Source organism: Carassius auratus, chromosome 14 (genome assembly GCF_003368295.1).
Source record: "Carassius auratus strain Wakin chromosome 14, ASM336829v1, whole genome shotgun sequence".
Lineage (NCBI taxonomy): Eukaryota > Metazoa > Chordata > Actinopteri > Cypriniformes > Cyprinidae > Carassius > Carassius auratus.
This window is the reverse complement of record NC_039256.1, coordinates 32,390,824-32,412,800: the sequence shown is the minus strand read 5'-3', so window position 1 is coordinate 32,412,800 and position 21,977 is coordinate 32,390,824. Positions and strand designations below refer to the sequence as shown.

General features: G+C 41.9%; 1 protein-coding gene across 2 annotated transcripts in view; it reads left to right on the top strand.

Annotated features, from left to right (window-relative positions):
- The first annotated feature begins 338 nt into the window (after positions 1-338).
- Positions 339-21,977, top strand: part of LOC113114382 (tripartite motif-containing protein 16-like) — a 35,248-nt gene continuing 13,609 nt past the window's right edge. The window contains exons 1-6 of one of the 2 annotated variants that reach the window (XM_026281309.1): positions 339-1,030; positions 5,762-5,857; positions 5,937-6,170; positions 13,695-13,854; positions 13,995-14,042; positions 15,224-15,772. In XM_026281309.1, coding sequence (XP_026137094.1) covers positions 461-1,030; positions 5,762-5,857; positions 5,937-6,170; positions 13,695-13,854; positions 13,995-14,042; positions 15,224-15,744 — 1,629 coding nt within the window. In that variant the 5' untranslated portion in view covers positions 339-460 and the 3' untranslated portion in view covers positions 15,745-15,772. Of the gene's footprint in view, positions 1,031-5,761; positions 5,858-5,936; positions 6,171-13,694; positions 13,855-13,994; positions 14,043-15,223; positions 16,605-21,977 lie in introns of those variants that run through there. The other variant, XM_026281307.1, reaches the window with a different exon arrangement.

Genomic DNA, 21,977 nt, shown 5'->3' with positions numbered 1-21,977 from the left:
GATTGAAATGTTAGAGAGTTGGACTTGTAACCCAAAGGTCTTGGGTTCGAGTCTCTGTACCAGCATGGATTGTAGGATGGGGAGAAAAATGACCATCGCATTCTTCCACCTTTAAATACCAAGACTGAGGTGAGACCCTATCCCATTTACTCCCTCAATTAAAAATGATTCATTAGTTTGTAATTTAAAGGTGTTCTAAGTTCATCTGAATGATCCACAACACTGACATGAACAGAGCAGACACTGTAAAGACTCTCCATGCACTGCATTACAGTGTGTGTGTTGGGGGGGGGGGGGGGGGGGTGGGCTCTACAGGAGCATGAATGGGGAAGCTGCTTTTTTTTTTACACATGTCTCAAAAGCAGAACCAGAAACCCAGGAATCATGTGATTTCAGGGAAAGAGAAGCTGAAGTGTAGTTGAGCTGTTGTGTGTTTGTGTCTCTGTATTCAAGCAGTAAAATGGCCAAAGCCAGAGTTTCTCAGGATGAGTTCTTGTGTCCAGTGTGTCTGGATCTCATGAAGGATCCAGTGACCAGTTCCTGTGGACACAGTTACTGTAAGATCTGTATTACAGACTTCTGGGATCAAGAGGATCATAAGGGAATCTGCTTCTGCCCTCAGTGCAGACAGACCTTCAGTCCAAGACCTGCTTTATCTAGAAACACCATGCTGGCTGAAGTGGTAGAGAAACTGGAGAAGACCAGACTCTCTGATGACTGTTACGCTGGAGCTGGAGATGTGCAGTGTGACGTCTGTACTGGAAGAAAATACAAAGCCATCAAATCCTGTCTGGTGTGTCTGAACTCTTACTGTCAGAATCACCTCGAACAACATGAGAGTTGGTTTAATGGAAAGAGACACAATCTGACTGATGCCACTGGACGACTGCAGGAGATGATCTGCCAGAAACATGAGAAGACCCTTGAGGTTTTCTGTCGCACTGACCAGGAATGTATATGTGTGTTGTGTATGGATGACCATAAAAACCACGACACTGTATCAGCTGCAGCACAGAGGACAGAGAAACAGGTATTTAACACTAAACTGATGAAATATTACTGACACTCACTTCATAAGTGTTTATATCATCACCCATATTAACAGCTTACAGCATTCACACTGCAGCACATAAGAACAGCAGCTGCAAGAAGAGTTTCACTGTTGGCTGAAAATTAACCATAGACCTTTAAGATTTATGAAACCTTTAATTACACTATTCACCTATTCTTTGACATATAATTCATATAATATATATATATACTTTCATCAGTCAAAATGCAGAAACTGTCAGTGTGAAGCTCCTAGTTTTATCTCTTGTATGCCCATATTTGGTTTTGCTCCTTTTCCTGTTCTCGCTATTTAATTTAGTCCCACCTGTTTCAATTCTCCCTGACTATGTTCCCTGATTAGTTTATTATGCTCATGTGACGGCTGGTGAAAGGACAGTCTGGAAACAATAGCGAGTTAACAAAGTTTAATGAGATGATGAGATATTGTACAAAGACACACAAAGACGATGATACGGGAACACTCCAGAGGGATGATTAAGGTGGTGAGAAGTCCAGACGGTAATGGAGTGCAAGTGGGGAGTCCGGGTGTTGACGGCGTGAGGCAGCAGGAGAGAGTGACACAGGAACTGCGGGGAACAGAGCCGAAGGTAAGTGTCCGTGGCTGAGTGATCGTGCGGAGAGTGGATGAGGTTCTGGGGAAACACAGACATCCAAACGCAAACTACACAGAAGCCAGACGGGGGTAAACACAATGACATGAAACAACGATCTCACAAACACAAGACGTGAGACAAGCCATTATATAGTGGATGAGTAATGAGTGGCAGCTGTTGCTGATACAATTAACGGAGACGCCCACAACTAATCAGTGCAGACGCAGAACACACAGAATTCACCACAAAGTGTAAACAACCCGAGATCACGGTTTACCAACCGTGACAGTACCATCCCCCACCCCCTCTAAGAACTCCTCCTGGAGTTCCCAGAAGGGCCTACCTGCTGATTGAATTCATCAATAAGGGAGTGATCCAATATGTCCCTAGCAGGTACCAAACTCCTCTCCTCCAGACCGTAACCTTCCCAGTCCACCAGATACTGGAATCCTCGTCCCCTCCGTCTCGAATCCAGAATACGATTAACCGAATATGTCCGTTCCCCATCTACGAGACGCGGCGGCGGGGGAACCGGAGTAGGTGGATTAATACGTGCATAAAACACGGGTTTAATTTTGGACACATGAAAGGCGGGGTGTATCCTCTTGTACGCAGGAGGTAGTTTGAGGCGGACTGTCACCGGACTAATGATCTTGGTGATAGTGAACGGGCCAATAAATTTGGGAGCTAGTTTATTAGAAACGGATCGCAATGGAATGTTACTGGTAGAAAGCCACACTTTTTGACCCACGACGTAGACGGGAGGCTTTGACCGGTGGCGATCGGCCTTGGCCTTAGTGCGCTCCCTCACCCGGAGCAGAGTCTCACGGGCTCTGGTCCAGGTGCGGTGGCACCTCTGGACAAACGCGTGAGCGGAGGGGACCGCGACTTCAGATTCCAGACTGGGAAACGCTGGTGGCTGGTACCCTTCACTACACTGAAACGGAGAGAGGCCCGTAGCTGACACTGGCAGCGAATTGTGGGCGTACTCCACCATAGAGAGTTGTTGACTCCAGGAAGAAGGATTCTTCTGTGGCGAAAGTGCGGGGCTGCAGGGCAAAATGCATAGAGCATTTGTTAAGGAATGTTCTGCAAAAAGTTGGCTCACCAGCGTAATTCTCCGGCGCCGGAAGTCGCGGCTCTGGCCGGAATTGGTCCTGGGGAATCCCCGGGGGAACTGTCGGCGCAGGCGGCGCGATGGGCGCAGTGGGAGACGTGAGCTGATGGATCTGCTGGGTGAGCTCGGACACCTGTGCCACGAGCGCTTGGACAGCGCGTCCGGTGTTCGAGATGCTCTCCTGCTGCTGATCCATTCTGTTGACACTGTGGTGCATGAAATCGGTGAGGGTGTTGGTGCTCGCTGCTTCCATGTTGGGATACGGGAACACTCCAGAGGGATGATTAAGGTGATGAGAAGTCCAGACGGTAATGGAGTGCAGGTGGGGAGTCCGGGTGTTGACGGCGTGAGGCAGCAGGAGAGAGTGACACAGGAACTGTGGGGAACAGAGCCGAAGGTAAGTGTCCGTGGCTGAGTGATCATGCGGAGAGTGGATGAGGTTCTAGGGAAACACAGACATCCAAACGCAAACTACACAGAAGCTAGACGGGGGTAAACACAATGACATCAAACAACGATCTCACAAACACAAGACGTGAGACAAGCCATTATATAGTGGATGAGTAATGAGTGGCAGCTGTTGCTGATACAATTAACGGAGACGCCCACAACTAATCAGTGCAGACGCAGAACACACAGAATTCACCACAAAGTGTAAACAACCCGAGATCACGGTTTACCAACCATGACGGTTCATTCTGTTCCACCTGTGTTTATTAATTACTTAGTGTACATAAGCCCTGTGTTTTCCTTAATCTAGCATCAGGTAGTAATATTGATGTTGTGTTCTCCCCTTCTCCTCATTTGTTTTGACGGTTTTTAAACTTTTGTTTTCCCTGTTTTTGCTCCCCGTGGCATTTGAGTCACCTCTTACTATTCCATCCAAGACCGCAGTGAGTAAATGTGGGAGTTCAGCAGGATCACTGTGAGTACTGAGAGTCCGCCGGCCACTCATCAGTCAAGTTCGCAGGATCCTAGAAAGGCATGCCAGCCAGCTGTGGCTAACCCAAGCCTACCGGCCACTCATCAATCAAGTTCACCAGCTGATACAAAGTCAAGCCCCCCAGCCACAGCTCATTCAAACCTGTCAGTCAATCTTCAGTCATGTCGGCCGTTCATCTGTCCAGCCCATGGCTTGCAGTTAACCCAAGCCCGCCAGTCACTCATCAGTCAAGTTCACCTCTCTGAAAGTCAAGCCTGACGGCTGCTCCGATGTAAGACCCAGAATCCAGTGTTGGCTCCAGCCCCTGACCAAGAGTCCAGTGCAGGTTCCATGCCCCTGACCATTGACCAATGCAGACTCCAGCCCCTGATCAGAGACCAGCTCCTGACCAGAGGCAAGTAATGTCCCCTAAAGTATTGTCCACAGAAACATTTTGAACCAGTCTTATCTTGTCTTTTGGGGTTCCTCAGAAGCAGGATGCTTCTACTGTCATGGCCATGGAGGCCATTCCCAAGCCGCTTGCTTCTCATGTTGCCTCGATGGAAGCAGTTCCTGAGTTCACCCCTGAGAGGGCCCCTGTCAACACATTGATCCCAAGGATAGCTGTTGGTTTCATGTTCAGTACAGAAAGGGGCTCTAATCTTGAGCCTAGCCCAGAACTGGCTCCTGTTCCTGTGGACAGCCCTAGTAGCACAATGGTTTCCTGTTCCTGAGTTTAGCCCACAGTGGGCTCTTGTTCCTGAGTTTAGCCCAAGGTAGGCTCCTATTCTTAATTTTAGCCCAAGGAGGGCTCCTGTTGCTCAGTCTGGCCCAGTGAGGGCTTCAGTCCCCAAATCCAGCCCAGCGAGGGCCTTGAGATCCAAGATTCTCCCAATGTAATTTTTTGGGGTGATAATAAAGTCCCTGCTCCGTCATTGCATCTTGTACTACCTGACCCACCATGGCCTCCAAAGCTTCCTGTTCCCCCAGGGTCTCCCAGATTGGGTCCCACTCTGAAGCCCGACCATCCCTATGTGTTACTTCTCCTGAAGGCCCCCCCCCAGTGCTTCCTGGAGGGGGAGGTAATGTCAGGCCTGTGTTTGTGTTGGCTTTTCTGTCCTCGTTCTCGCCATGTCCTAGTTTTACAACTACCATGACCATATTTGGTTTTGTTCCTTTTCCTGTTCCCATTTAGTAAATTTAATTTCCTGCTTGTTTCAGTTCTCCCTGATTATATTCTTATTAGTTTATGTTCATTCTGTTCCACCTGTGTTTAATTACCAAGTGTACTTAAAGCTGCGGTAGGGAACTTTTGACGCTCTAGCGGTTAATAAACAGAACTGCTTGCGTCTTGCGGAAGAACATCGTAGCCGGAACTACTTCTCTCTGTTTATGTCTATGAAGAATCACAAAGGTACTGGGTTACTCCGCCGCGGTATCCCCGAAGCAATCTAAAATAGTCTGAATATAAACACTTATTATAGGTGCACCCTAGTGATTCAGGAACAGCCAAAAACACGGTTTGGAAAATGGATTCATGGTGTACTCGCTTATTATATACATTTTTCTAAATTTTGAACACAAACAAAGTTACGGGCCGCAGCTCTGATTGGTTGTTTTTTACCGGGAGCGATGGAGTTTCTGCAAATGGCAATAGGACACTGGGAGGAGCCAGAGGAGCTTGATTTTTTTCACAGATTATCTGTCTCATATTTTACTGTCAGGACATAATGACAGGTTTAATAAATATGTAAAAATATTTTTTTACAAAAGTTCCCTACAGCACCTTTAAGCCCTGTGTTTTCCTTAGTGTAGCGTCCATTATTAACGTAGATGTTGTGTTCTCCCTGTCTTGTGTTGCCCCTGTTGGATTGTGGATCATTAAAAGATTGTTTATTTAGAAGTTTACTCCTCATTTCCTCACTTCCCTTGTTTTGTTTCATGACAACGTTCCTCTTGTGTTAATTAGGTTAAGTATCTGACGCACTTCTCGCAAACTTTGTTAATAAATCATTATTAATTTTCTGTTACATTCAGTATCATCTGTTTGTCCTCTAGGACCAGCTGAAAGAGATGCAGAAGACGCTCCAGCAGATAATCCAGCAGAGAGAGAAAGATCTTCAGCAGCTGAGAGAGGCTGTGGAGTCTCATAAGGTGAGTCTGGAGAAGAAGAGAAGTTTGTCTCCATCTCAGTTCAGACTCACTGAAGCTGAATCACTGTGTGTCCTAACAGCGCTCTGCACAGACAGCAGTGGAGGACAGTGAGAGGATCTTTACTGAGCTCATCCGCTCCATTGAGAGCAGCCGCTCTGAGCTGATACAGCTGATCAGAGATCAGGAAAAGACTGCAGTGAGTCCAGCTGAAGGACAACTGGAGCGACTGGAGCAGGAGATCAATGATCTGAGGAGGAGAGACGCTGAGCTGGAGCAGCTTTCAAACACACAGGATCACATTCTGTTCCTGCAGGTAACAGAGATCTAGAAGAACAAGGTCATAGTGGATTTGAGCAGATCCTGCTGTGACAGAAACTCACAGAGAAACATTTCATGAATGTCTTACTATATAATCATCAGTCAAGACAAGTCACCTTTATTTATATAGCGCTTTAAACCAAATACATTGCATCAAAGCAACTGAACAGCATTCAGTAGGAAAACAACATTAGTGTGTCAATAATGTAAAATGAGAGTTAAAGGCAATTCATCATTGAATTCAGAGATGTTATCTCTGTTCAGTTTAAATAGTGTCTGTGCATTTATTTGCAATCATGTCAACGATATCACTGTAGATGAAGTGACCCCAACTGAACAAGCCAGAGGCGACAGCGGCAAGGAACCGAAACTCCATCGGTGACAGAATGGAGAAAAAAACCTTGGGAGAAACCAGGCTCAGTTGGGGGGCCAGTTCTCGTCTGACCAGACGAAACCAGTAGTTCAATTCCAGGCTGCAGCAAAGTCAGATTGTGCAGAAGAATTGTCTATTTCCTGTGGTCTTGTCCTGGGGGTCATCTGAGACAAGGTCTTTACAGGGGATCTGTATCTGGGGCTCTAGTTGTCCTGGTCTCCGCTGTCTTTCAGGGCAGTAGAGGTCCTTTCTAGGTGCTGATCCACCATCTGGTCTGGATACGTACTGGATCTGGTGGCTACGGTGACCTTGGAATAAGAGAGAAACAGACTAATATTAGCGTTGATGCCATTCTTCTAATGATGTAGCAGGTACATCGGGTGGTATGGGAAGTGTTCCCAGTTCCAATTTACCTAATTAATGCAGCCTAAAAATCCTTTAATGGATTTGGGTATTAAAAGCATATTAGTATGTTATGTGTAAGCCAGGTTAAAGAGATGGGTCTTTAATCTAGATTTAAACTGCAAGCGTGTGTCTGCCTCCCGAACAATGTTAGGTAGGTTATTCCAGAGTTTAGGCGCCAAATAGGAAAAGGATCTGTAAGTAATAAGCAATATTTTAAAATCTACACGATGTTTGATAGGGAGCCAATGCAGTGTTGACAGGACCAGGCTAATATGGTCATACTTCCTGGTTCTAGTAAGAACTCTTGATGCTGCATTTTGGACTAGCTGTAGTTTGTTTACTCAGCGTGCAGAACAACCACTCAATAAAGCATTACAATAATCTAACCTTGAGGTCATAAATGCATGGATTAACATTCCTGCATTTGACATTGAGAGCATAGGCCGTAATTTAGATGTATTTTTGAGATGGAAAAATGCAGTTTTACAAATGCTAGAAATTTAGCTTTCTAAGGAAAGGTTGCGATCAAATAGCACACCTAGGTTCCTAACTGATGACGAAGAATTGACAAATCAGCCATCAAGTCTTAGACAGTGTTCTAGGTTATTACATGCAGAGTTTTTAGGTCCTATGATTAACACCTCTGTTTTTTCAGAATTTAGCAGTAAGAAATTACTCATCATCCAGTTTTTTTATATCAACTATGCATTCCATTAGTTTTTCAAATTGGTGTGTTTCACCGGGCCGCGAAGAAATATAGAGCTGAGTATCATCAGCATAACAGTGAAAGCTAACACCATGTTTCCTGATGATATCTCCCAAGGGTAACATAGAGCGTGAAGAGTAGTGGCCCTAGTACTGAGCCTTGAGGTACTCCATACTGCACTTGTGATTAATATGATACATCTTCATTCACTGCTATTAACTGATGGCTGTCATAAAAGTACGATTTAAACCATGCTAATGCACTTCCATTAATGCCATCAAAGTGTTCAAGTCTATGCAAAAAAATGTTGTGGTCAATTGTGTCAAATGCAGCACTAAGATCCAATAAAACTAATAGAGAGAAACAACCACGATCAGATGATAAGAGCAGGTCATTTGTAACTCTAAGGAGAGCAGTCTCAGTACTATGATACGGTCTAAATCCTGACTGGAAATACTCACATATACCATTTTTCTCTAAGAAGGAATATAATTGTGAGGATACCACCTTTTCTAGTATCTTGGACAGAAAAGGGAGATTCGAGATTGGTCTATAATTAACCAGTTCTTTGGGGTCAAGTTGTGGTTTTTTGATGAGAGGCTTAATAACAGCCAATTTGAAGGTTTTTGGGACATATCCTAATGACAATGAGAAATTAATAATAGTCAGAAGAGGATCTAAGCACCTCTTTTAGGAGCTTAGATGGTATAGGGTCTAACATAAATGTTGTTGGTTTAGATGATTTAACAAGTTTATACAATTCTTCCTCTCCTATAGTAGAGAATGAGTGGAACTGTTCCTCAGGGGGTCTATAGTGCACTGTCTGATGTGATACTGTAGCTGACGGCTGAATGGTTACAATCTTATCTCTAATAATATTGATTTTAGAAGTAAAGTAATTCATAAACTAATTACTGCTGTGATGTTGGGAAATGTCAACACTTATTGAGTCTTTATTTTTCTTTAATTTAGCCTCTGTATTGAATAAATACCTGGGGTTATGTTTGTTTTCTTCTAAAAGAGAAGAAAAGTAATCGGATCTAGCAGTTTTTAATGCTTTTTTGTAGGTTAGGTTACTTTCCCGCCAAGCAATACGAAATGCCTCTAGTTTTGTTTTCCTCCAGCTGCGCTCCATATTTCGGGCTGCTCTCTTTAGGGTGCGAGTATGCTCATTATACCATGGTTTCAAACTGGTTTCCTTAACCTTCCTTAAGCGTAAAGGAGCAACTGTATTTAAAATGCTAGAAAAGAGAGAGTCCATGGTTTCTGTTACATCATCAAGTTGTTCTGAGGTTTTGGATATGCTAAGGAATTTGGATACATCAGGAAGATAACTTAAAAAGCAGTCTTTTGTGGTAGAAGTGATGGTTCTTCCAAACTTGTAACAAGAAGTAGAATTTAAAATTTTGGCTATATGAAGTTTGTACAAAACTAAATAATGATTTGAGATATCATCACTTGGCTGCATAATTTCAATACTATCAACATCAATTCCATGTGACATTATTAAATCTAGAGTATGATTTTGACAATGAGTTGGTCCTGAAAGTTCAGAATGTCTATAAATGCTGATCCCAATGCATCTTTTTCATTATCAACATGGATATTAAAATCACCAACTATTCAAAGTTTATCTGCTGCCAAAACTCGGATGTAAAATCACCAAACTCTTTAATAAGTCTGTATGGTGCCCTGGTGGCCTGTATACAGTAGCCAGTACAACCCTAACAGGGGATTTATCATTAACATTTGTTTCTCTGGATAATGTTATATGAAGCACCATTACTTCAAATGAGTTATACTTGAAACCTGCCCCCTGAGAAATCCTGAAAACGTTGTTATAAATTGAAGCAACACCTCCCCCTTTTCCATTTAGACGCGGCTCATGTTTATAACAGTAATCTGGGGGGGTGGACTCATTTAAAGTAATGTAATCATCAGGTTTTAGCCAGGTTTCTGTCAAACACATCACATCTAGATTATGATCAGTGATCTTATTATTTACCAAAAGTGTTTTCGTAGAAAGGGATCTGATATTCAATAAGCCAAGCTTTATCATTTGTTTATCCGTATTGCATCTGTTTTTTATTTGTTGAACCTCAATTAAATTGTTAATCTTAACCTGGTTTGGATGTTCAGTCAGTCAGACTCTCATCTGATTATCCTCTCTTACAAATGGCTTTCAGCTCTGGAGATTTCTTAGGAATCATTTCTCTCAGCTCTTTCTTCTGGAAGATATATTTAGCTGTCAAACACCAATAGCACCACCAACAGTTCATTAACATTTCAGCTTTTTCACTTATTTTTCCTTCTGATTCATTACATCATGGTGAAATCAGTGAACTTGATAGTATGAATCATCAAAATTGGATCAGGTGATCCACAAATCTGATAAAAGTTATTTTAATTGTGTGTAACACATTCATGATGTCAGGCATGATGTCAATATTAGCATTGCTTTAGCATAATGAAACTAAACCAATCCTGAGAGTGTCTTAAGGGTCCATGTGGAGTTCAGTATCTTTAATCACTCTGAAGTCATAAATAATGGTTAGTATATTCATAATCTTTGTAAGATAATTCGAGCTATTTTCTTTTAAAGAAGAATTGAATCTAAAGATTTGAATTGCTTTAATTGAACTGATTCCAAATTTAATTAGTTTATACTTCATCAAGGGTTCATCCAACAAATGTAAAATTCAGTATATATCCTTACAATTCTATTTATATTACTTCATGGATAATGAGACTGATCATTTATAAGCTAAGAGCTTGATAGCACAGGATCTGGACAAGACAATATTACTTTATAAATGAAACAAGAATTTATTGAGCTACTCTATTACATGGATCTAAAACCCAGTGAAAACACACATACATGTATACACACGCGCGTATACATACGCACACACACACACAGTTACTGAAGAGGATTATAAGTTATTTGTTAGATTGCACCAAGAAAATCACAAAAGCAGAGATGTGGCTTATCTTTATTGCTTAAGATCAATTTGCACTTAAACAAGAAATTAAGTTTGTTTGTTTTCCAATTGACCTGTTGCAGAGCATGCAAACCTTAACATGATGCTTCAACTTATTACATAGGGTATATCTTTGCAGGCTTTTGTTTAATGACTTAAGGTGTTCGTCGTTTTTCACTTGACTCACTTACGCTGCATGTCTCCTCGCTCTCCCTCCCATCGCAAACTTCGCAGAACCATGCCTCCACCGTCACACACCCCCACTGCCCGTCTCAGGCCAGGGAGCCATCCGGCCTGCAAACTCCACCACAGCCATCTGCGGCCCAGGCCTGTAAATCATCTTGATCTTGAAAGAGGGTAAACTCCTGCCCCAGGAGGTAGTAGCAAATGGCTGGCTAAACACTCCTATTCTATGGTGCTGTACTTAGTCGCAAGCTGTCAAAGAGAGAGACTAATGTACAGGACCGGGCGGTCCTCCCCCTCCACCTCCTGGGACAGGACAGCGCTCAGCCCCGTGTCCGACACGTCAATCTGCAACAGAAAAGGGAGAGAAAAGTTAGGAATGTGCAGGAGCGGTCCGCCACACAGGGCAGCATTGACCTGGGTAAAAGCCTGTTGGCACTGCTCCGTTCACTGGACCGTATCTGGTACTTCCCTTTTAGTGAGGTCAGTCAGCAGGCTGGTGAGGTCCGAATAACCAGGAATAAACCTTCTGTAATATCCCGCCAGCAGCAGGAACTGCCTCACCTCATTTTTGGTTTAAAGCCTGGGACAAGTTGAAATTGCTGCAGTCTTGTCAATTTGGGGACGCACCTGCCATTGACCCAAGTGGAACCCCAGATACCTTACCTCCACCCGCCTAATTGCGCACTTCTTCGGATTGGCCATTAGCTCCGCCTGTCTCAGCTCTCCGAGGACAGCCCTCAAATGCTTCATATGCCAATCCTATGATGTCAGTGAGCTGACGTAAATTGCCTCTGTCTGTTCGTATTACTTCATAATTGAGATTTCCTAGTCGCTGTGTGACCTCAAAGGGTCCTTGCTACTTTGCTAACAATTTGGATCTGGGGGTTGGTAGTAATATGAGTACTTTATCTCCCGCTGCAAACTTGAAAGCTTGGTTTCCCTGTTATACAGCCAGCTTTGCCTGCCCTGAGCCTGAAGCAAATTCTCCATAGAGAGCTGCCCCAGTGTATGGAGCTTTGCTCTCAGGTCCATGACATACTGAATTTTGTTTAAAACCCAATGGGGCTGGCAACCATGAAGAAGCTCGAAGGGGGAAAACCCTGTGGAGGCTTGTGGGACCTCGCGCACAACGAATAGGAGGAGTTCCAGCCATCTATGCCAATTTTTTGCATATTCTTGTGCGAATCAATGAATCATTGTTTTCAACGTGAACCGTTCAACCAGAACGTCTGTTTGTGGGTGATAGACGCTGGTACGTACCGATTTAATGCCCAATAATTTGTACAATTTGGTTAATGTGCATGACATAAACACTGTGCCCTGATCTGTGAAAATCTCAGGGCAAAAAACAGGGCGTCCGCCACACTCTTCACTGAGATGTTGCGGAGCACCATTGCTTCAGGATATCGTGTTGCATAGTCTACGATAACTAATGCAAAGCGATGTCCCCATGCGACTGTTGTAATGGCCCGATGAGGTCCATACCAGTTCGCTCTTGGGGTGGCCGGTGGGTTCACCAGCTGACATTCCCGACACGATGCGCACCATCTGCGCATTTTCTTGTGAATGTACGGCCAAAATAATTGAGTCATTAGATGATTTAATGTCACTGTCATCCCTAGATACCCCGCCATTGGATTACAATCCTAGGTACTAACAATTGGGTTGTTTCCTCCTTTCTTTGAATGTTGTGGGTGACTCAATACAACTGGTCTTTAATAATGGCAAAATAAGGATAGGAGAGCACGTGGCCAGGTTGGAAGACCTGCCAATCAATAGAACGGACCTGTTCAAATGCATGTTTGAGTTTCTCATCTCCAGGGGAAAATCATCGCGACTGGAGAGGTTTGGCCTTACCAAGCCGTTTGGTTCCCATGAAACTACCCTACTGGGTACCAGTTTCTCCAACCTGAGTGCTCACCCCCCCCCCCCTTCCTACCATCTATTTTCCCCAGAACCATCCTCTGTGGCCTCCCTAGTGGCAGGAAGTGGGTGAAGGGATGGATGTGGGGAGGTGGTATGAGCCTCGTCGAGTCCCTCTGGGTGAGAAAACCCCATTCCCCGGGCGGTGCCTCAGTTCCCGTCCTCCAGCAGGGGGCGGCCCTCAGTGGCCCAGCAAAACGGGAGAGGAAGAGGTTTAGGGGAAGGGGAAGAGAGAGACACCGGAGTAGATAGAGAGAGAGAGGTGGATGGAAGGGCTTCGCCGACCCCGGAGCATGCTGCCAGCTGGTCCTCCATCAGTTGGATAGCAATATCTAGCGACACCGGTCGGCTGGTTGGTGGCCACCCACATGCCTCGGCCGTCCTCTCGAACAGGTCCAGGAACACCTCCAGATCATCTGACAGCCCCATCTTAGTGAGAGACATGTGAGCAGCGGTGATGGGACTGGGGGAAGCCGTCCTCGTCCGAACCTCCCGGTCCAGCAAGCTCCAGAACAGCTTGCGGTCCTCCTGCTGGGCTTGCATCATCACTTGGAACCAATGTTCCTGGTCCACCCGCAAGTTCTGCAGGGCTTGATGTTTCTCTTGATGTAGACCAGCGAGTGATGTAATGATCTCCACAAATGGCAATCCTGATGATCCTGACGGAGTTTGCATGGTGGTGTCATTCTCCTTCCTTCCTTCCCGGGTTTTGGCAAGATTCGAAAATTCCGATTTGACTATGAAAATCCTTAGTCGGGGACAACCCTTTGTAAGCAAAGCATTTTATATATAGATATATATATATATATATATATATATATATATATATGCTGGATTGAGTTAAGTTACTAAAGATCAGTCAACAAGAGCCACAAAAATCTGATGTTGGTGCAGGTTATTGGGTGAAGTGTGGAGCTGATGAGTTTTGATTTCTGCTTTCTGTAGAGTTTCCAGTCTCTTTCAGCACTTCCTGAATCTACAGACGTAAATGATGAAGTCTTCAGTTCTCTCGTCTCTTTTGATTATCTGAGAGAATCTGTCCATCAGCTGAGAGACAAACTGGAGGATTTCTGCAAAGATGAGCTCAAGAAGATCTCAGACAGAGGTAAAGTCCTGGAGATTCATCTGCTCTCAGAAACCAGTCCAGCATCATCTCATATCATGGAGAACATCATATTAGAAATGTCTTAAGAAAGTATGCAGGATCATGAAAACCACACTGTTCATGTCTGTTGATTTCCACAGTCACATTCACCAACATTTCTCTCTGGACCAGGAACGACTTCCTACAATGTAAGTCAGTAAGAAAACAAGCAGAAAAACTCATTGCGTGTCTTCATGTTCTTCCTATAGAAGGAGAAAGAATAGTTTTATAAACAATTTAAATGAAAGGGCTGCCCTTGACTAAATATTTTTCTGATTGACTAATAGTCTTACATTTGAAGTTATTAATAGACTACTCGCACGTTTATATTAATTAACCATATAATTCAAAATAATGACTCTTTAATTACCTATAGCCTATCAGTGCTCAGCGCACACATATAGCTTACCACAGAGCACTGCAGAAGTAATGATTATGAATACAAGTAGGGGTGCCCCCTGAATAGTCAACATTTTCCCTGTGTGTTAACATCAGTAATTATGTTGGTCGAATTTCTGACTTGACTCTTGTTAATGTATTTTGCCCCGCCCCCAAACATATGATTCGACTATCAGTCAATTATCGGCAAGATTAGAAAATTTCGATTTGACTATGAAAATCCTTAGTCAGGGACAACCCTTTGTAAGCAAAGCATTTTGGATATATATATATATATATATATATATATATATATATATATATATATATATATATATATATATATATATATATATAGTTAAGTTTTGTTTTTTTTATGTATGTGTTGAAGTTCATAGAAACCTAGACGGCAGAAAGTGCACCGTTTGCTTTCATTATTTTACAAAAGCACAAAATAAAATTTATTTGTGAGTTCACACAAATTAAAGTAGAACTTTAACAGATTCAAAAGATGTAATAATTCATTATGTTTTGCTCTTATCTGTATGATCAAGTTAAATGCAAATGATCACATCGGTCATGCATTGAGTGTACTACTATTCAGCTACACTCCACGCAAACACTGGAATAGTGAAAATTTTTCTAGATTCATATTAGACTTAGTGGTCATGTAATGATGCTACTACTTACATGTTTCTGACATACACATTTCCTAAAAATGTATATTAATGTAAACTTACATTTGCAAGGATGCACACATTAAACAAACTGTGATCAGTCTATGTTCTGCCCCCAGCAGAACATGGGGCAGCCCTAGTAAATGATGATTTACACAGATATCTGTTCATCTGTACTAAGACACTGATGATACACTGAACATGAAGAGTTCAGCTACATGAAAAGATCAAACAGATTCATAATTCCTGATTCTGATGTGTTTTATCTCCATCAGATTCCCACCAGCTCACTCTGGATCCAAACACAGTGAATAATTACATCTGTCTGTCTGAGAGTAACAGAGTGATTACTGTTGGTAACAGACCCCATTACTATCCTGATCATCCAGACAGATTTGATGTGAATCAGGTGTTGTGTAGAGAGAGTGTGTGTGGACGCTGTTACTGGGAGATTGAGTGGAGTGGAAGTGTGTTTATATCAGTGTCATATAAGAGCATCAGCAGGAAGGGGTCGGGTCATGAGTGTGTGTTTGGATACAATGATCAGTCCTGGAATTTGGACTGTTCTCCCTCCAGTTACTTATTCAGACACAATAACATACACACTATTCTCTCTGTAGAGTCCATCAGCAGTAGAATAGGAGTGTTTGTGGATCCCATTGCAGGAACTCTGTCCTTCTACAGCGTCTCTGACACAATGAGCCTCATCCACACAGTCCAGACCACATTCACTCAGACGCTCTATCCTGGGTTTTATGTTGGTTCTAGTGAATCATCAGTGAAACTGTGTTGGTGAATAAGAATACACTGACTAGAGATTCTACCCATAATGCTTTGAGCTGCATGATGAATCAGTAACAGTGAGATGTTAAAGAGTCTCTTCTCTCTCTGGGGTCGTGCACATATCTCGTCTTTTGCGTGCTCAAGTTCCTAATTTCAAATATTCTTGTTTCTTCAGGCGATGAACGGAACAGCTAATCATTACAGATTATGATTATTTGTCTTTCTTGCTTTCTCAGTTGTTTTTCTCACAATGATTGTTTGATGTTTATAACACAATGCCTGTGAGTCTACTGTTGCTATAGTAACAAACCCTACCGCGTGCTCTTCTACTATATGTTGTGATATTTCAGACATATTTGCTTCACAGAGTACGAAGCTCTACAATAAATGAATATATGCTCATCAATCGTTGCTGATTTTTGTTTTTCCTAGAGACAAAATGCTAAAAATTTGTTTGTATAATTAACATGTTAATGATCAGAGCATGACAGGGGCCTGAAGCAAAAAAGAGGGCATTAAGGGGGTTAGAGCTTGTTAATACAAATTATCCAGTTGTTACAAATATACATTTAAAATAAAAGACAGCACAATCATTACTAATTTCAGATATTATTGTAGATGTTTAAAAAGAATGGTAACACTTTGGAATACTGTTTCTTACTTACTGCATAACTAATAAGAAATTATTGAAAAACTAACAGTTGATTATTCATAAAAGACTTAACTCACTGCTGTTAACTACTAAGGAAGATGTGTTTACTTGCCTATAATGGAAATGAAATGTGCATTTTGTTTGCTTCTAAATGTTTAACTTTTGATTATAAAATGTTTGTTAAATTAGTTTAAATCTGGGCAGTATACATGTTAAAATTGAATAAAATATGCTGTATTAATATTTTCATCTGAAATAAAGATCATAAACAAGTTGTCGTGTATTTTACAAAGTTTCTTACTTTTATAGGTTTTGTTTTAGAGTGTATATTTGACTTGAGCCAAAATGATGTAGTAATTATTATTCACTTTAGAATACTGTTTCAGGTTCTAACTTATTTGATATATTTTTATTAATTACTAATGGGTTACCTGTATTCACTTTCCCTCAGTCATTGCCTTACATACAGGAATTGAATGAATGGATCATGTGGTATATGCTTAGGACACACACATACAGTACTGTATATAAAATATAAAATTAAGGTAAATTAATCCATGGCACTGGAGAGGTGCTGGGGTCCCTATCAGAAGCTGATTTCTTACAAAACACACAAAACAATTCACTAAACAGACAAAACTTCTATAAAATTGAGGGCAAGACATAAGTAGTCCAGTAAACAGGCATGGGTAGATCAACGGTGAACAATATCCAACAGGGTAAAGGCAAAGTGAGATAATCCAGGTACACAGCAATAATCCAAGCAGGGGCAAACAGAATCCGAAACAGCAAGACAAAAGAGTAATCCAGGCAAGAATCTGAACACAGGAAACCAGGCAAGGCGAGACTATGACTAAACTATGAAAAACTGGAACTGGTTGCGTAAAAGTGCTATGACCAGGAGTGTAATAAGTTTTGAAAGTGATCTAAGTTAGTGCATAGTGACTCACGATGGGTTACAGCTCTGTAATTAAAATTATTCTTAGTAACTCTTTGAGCTGCTTTTACTGCAGAAGTAGAGACTTTACACTATATTTCAACTTTCAAATAAATAAATAAATAAAAATAAAAGATCCATGAGTTTTGGTATGGGGTAAGCTTGTGTGAAAAGAACAAAGCATTTTAGAAACGTGTTAATTAACTGAATATTGTGTGAGAACAATATGAATTGTGTTAATGATACACCAATTCTGAGTATGGGTCACCATACTTGGCTGAATGTCACTTCATTAAAAAAAAATAAGAACATCTTCAGTTGCTGGTCATGTGATTAGAATATAATCAAAAAGTTTATATATTTTACAAATTCCATTCAAAAAGTTAAACTTGTATATTATATTCATTCATTACACACAGACTGATATATTTCAAATGTTTATTTCTTTAATTTTTATATATCTGTTCTTATATGTGATAATAAAGGACAACTTAGGAGAATTCCAAATTCAGCATTTCAGAAAATTAGAATATTGTGAAAAGGTTCAATATTGAGGACACCTCGTGCCACCCTCTAATCAGATAATTAACTCAAAACACCTGAAAAGGCCTTTAAATGATCTCTCAGTCTAGTTCTGTAGGACACACAATCATGGGGAAGACTGCTGACTCAACAGTTGTCCAGAAGACGACCATTGACACCTTGCACAAGGAGGACAAGACACAAAAGGTCATTGCAAAAGAGGCTGGCTGTTCACAGAGATCTGTGTCCCAGCATATTAATAGAGAGGAGAAGGGAGCGAAAAGATGTGGCAGAAAAAAAGTGTACAAGCAATAGGGGTAACCCTGGAGAGGATTGTGAAACAAAACCCATTCAAAAATGTCTAAATGAAACATGGGTAGAAGACAGCTGCAATGCAACAATCCTCAATGAAGCGCCTCCTAACTTTAATTTCATGAGTGTTTGCAGGACTGTTAGGAGAGGTGGAGGTGTAGCTGCTATATTTAAAGATGTCTATCAATGCAAGCAAGTGTCATTCGGTCAGTACTTATCTTTTGAATATCTAGGGATTGTGCTGAAAGGTGCTCCACGCATTCTGTTTATTATTATTTACAGGCCTCCAAAATACTCTCCCAGCCTTTGTTGAAGAGGTCACAGAAATGTCATCAATAATTTCCTCAGAGTTTGACTGTTATTGCAGGAGATTTTAATATTCACATAGATAATGCAGAAAACAAAATTACAAAAGAAATAATAACGACTCTAAAAACTTTTGACTTGACTCACCATGTGCATGGACCCACACACAAAGGTAGATCACAGATAATAGCTTGATGTACTCTGCTTGACTGAAACCTGGCTAAAACCAAATGATTATTTTGGTCTAAATGAGTCTACTCCACCAAACTACTGTTATAAGCATGAGCCCCGTCAGACTGGTCGTGGCGGGGGTGTTGTAACAATATATAGTGATATTCTCAATGTTACCCAGAAAACAGGATACAGGTTTAACTCTTTTGAAATACTTCTGCTTAATGTTACTCTGTCAGACATGCAAAAGAAATCTAATGTATCTCTCGCTCTGGCTACTGTGTATAGACCACCAGGGCCATATACAGAATTCCTAAAAGAATTTGCAGATTTCCTCTCAGACCTTCTAGTTACAGTTGATAAGGCGCTAATCATGGGAGATTTTAATATTCACGTTGATAATACAAATGATACATTAGGACTTGCGTTTACTGACCTAATAAACTGTTTTGGAGTCAAGCAAAATGTCACTGGGCCACTCATCGTTTTAATCATACACTAGATTTAATTATATCGCATGGAATCGATCTTACTGCTATAGATATTGTACCTCAAAGTGATGATATTACAGACCATTTCCTTGTATCGTGCATGCAGCGTATAACTGATATTAACTATATGTCGCAGCGATACCGTCTGGGCAGAACTATTGTTCCAGCCACCAAAGAAAGATTCGCAAATAACCTGCTTGATCTATCTCAACTGCTATTTTTACCCAAAAATACACATGAATTAGACGAAATTACTGACAACACGGGCACTATTTTCTCTAATATATTAGAAGTTGTTGCCCCATCAAATTGTAAAAGGTTAGAGAAAAACGTACTGTACCATGGTATAACAGTAATACTCACTCTCTCAAGAAAGTAACTCGTAGTCTTGAACGCAAATGGAGAAAAACTAACTTAGAAGTTTTTAGAATTGCATGGAAAAACAGTATGTCCAGCTATAGACAGGCTCTAAAAACTGCTAGGGCAAAGCATATACACAAACTAATAGAAAATAACCAAAACAATCCAAGGTTTTTATTTAGCACAGTGGTTAAATTTACAAATTACCAAACGCCACCTGATTCAAATATTCCACCAACATTTAATAGTAATGACTCTATGAATTTCTTCACTGATAAAATAGATAACATTAGAAATACAATAGCGAATGTAGATTCTACAGCGTCTAACACTTCAGTTTCATCCATCGCACCCAAAGATAAACTGCAGTTCTTTACAACTATAGGACAGGAAGAGCTAAATAAACTTTACAACATGTTTATTAGATCCTGTACCTGTCACGCTGTCTGGTCTCTGTTTCCCTGAGTCTCCACTAGTGGTCTCACTTCCCCATAGGCACCTCACCGTAGGCACTACAATTCCCACTAAGCCTTGTCCCTTCATCACAGTAATTGCACTCCTGTTAATTGCACTCAGGTGTCTTCACTTGTTAGTCATTATCCTCCCTATATTAACCAGTCTTTTCCTGTTTGTCTGCATGGAGTCCTTACTTTCCGTCACCAAGTTTCCTCGCGTTCCTAGTCTTCGAGTTCCTGTTCCTGTTTGTTTGTTTGTTTCTGTTTTGGACTGATGTTTGGTTTGACCACCCCTTGTTTTCACTCTGATTTTGGATAACTCTATTTATGAGGTGGGCAGTGTAGCACAGGAATTCTGCCCAAGATGGCCGCCGCTCCAGCGCCACTGCCAAGGATGGCTGCCGGTCCTGAGTCATGGCACAAGATGGCCGCTTGTCCAGCACCTCTACACGGGATGACAGCCACAGTTGACCCTCCAGACTCGAGTCAGGTTCCCGTTGACCCTCCAGATTCAGGTCAAGTCACCGTTGACACTCATAAGTTAAGCACTACCACAGTTAGACCTCAGGAGTCAAGTCAAGTCACTGGTGATCTTCAAGGACAGAGTCAAGTCACCGGTGTTCTTCATGGGCAAATTCAAGTCACAAATGATCTTCATGGGCAAAGTCAAGTCACTAATGATCTTCATGGTCAAGGTCAAGTCACCAGTGTTCTTCATGGGCAAGGACAGGTCACCAACGATCTTCATGAGCAAATGCAAGTCACCATTGATCTTCATGAGCAGAGTCAAGTCACCACTGATCTTCCTGAATCCAGTCTAAACTCTGCGGAACTACCAGAGCCTCTCCACGTCTTAGCCGAACTCTCTGAGCACTCAACTGATCCTGTCGTGGCCACGGAGGCCACCCTTAACTTGTTCATGTTCTCTGTTTCAGACTTGCCAATCCAGACTTGCTCGATCCCACTGTGGTGGTCTTCTGTGCCGCCCTGGTGGGTTTCTGACTCAACCGCATTGCTCCATTTCCACCTTGCTCCACCCTGGATTCCTGCCCTATCAGTTCGGCTCTGGGCCACTGAACTTTCTGTTCTCCCCTGGACTTGTGTTTTGTTGTTGTTTTGTTTTTTGTTTTTTGTTTTTTGGCACTCACTGTCTCTGTTTCCCCATTTTACCTGGCCGTCCATCCCTCCCCCTGGTCCTCCGTCGGTCCATCTCCCTCCTGGTCTCTGTGTTCCTTGGTCTGTTCTTTGGTTCGGGTGGAGCATCTGGTAGCTGCTCCGTGGAGGAGGGGGTAATGTCACGCTGTCTGGTCTCTGTTTTCCTGGGTGTCCACTAGTTGTCTCACTTCCCCATAGGCACCTCACCGTAGGCACTACAATTCCCACTAAGCCTTGTCCCTTCATCACAGTAATTGCACTCCTGTCAATTGCACTCAGGTGTCTTCACTTGATAGTCATTACCCTGCCTATATTAACCAGTCCCTTCTATTTGTCTTCATGGAGTCCTTACTTTCCGTCACCAAGTTTCCTCATGTTCCTAGTCTTCGAGTTCCTGTTCCTGTTTGTTTGTTTTTTTGTTTCTGTTTTTGACTGATTTTTGGTTACAACCCCGGCTTGTTTTGACTCTGTTTTGATTTTGGATAACCCTATTAAACTCACACTGTACTTGGATCTTCCGTCTCTTGTGTTCCCGTACGTGACAGTACCCACTAAATTACTAAAAGAGTTGTTACCTGTAGCCGAAGAACCGCTTTTCAATATCATTAACTCGTCGTTATCTTTAGGTCACATCCCAAAACCATTTAATATGCCGTTTTTTTTTTTTATTATTATCTAAACTAACAGAGTGTGTTAAAAATGTAAAAGATTGGATGACCAATAATTCTCTTATTATTCTCTTCCTGATAATGTTCGGGGTTCAGACACACTCTCTCTGTTTAAATCTAGATTTAAAAACGCATCTCTTTCGCCAAGCATACGAATAATGCATCTCATAAATTGTGAGTGTAATTGCATCTGATCAAATGTGCATTCTTATTCTTT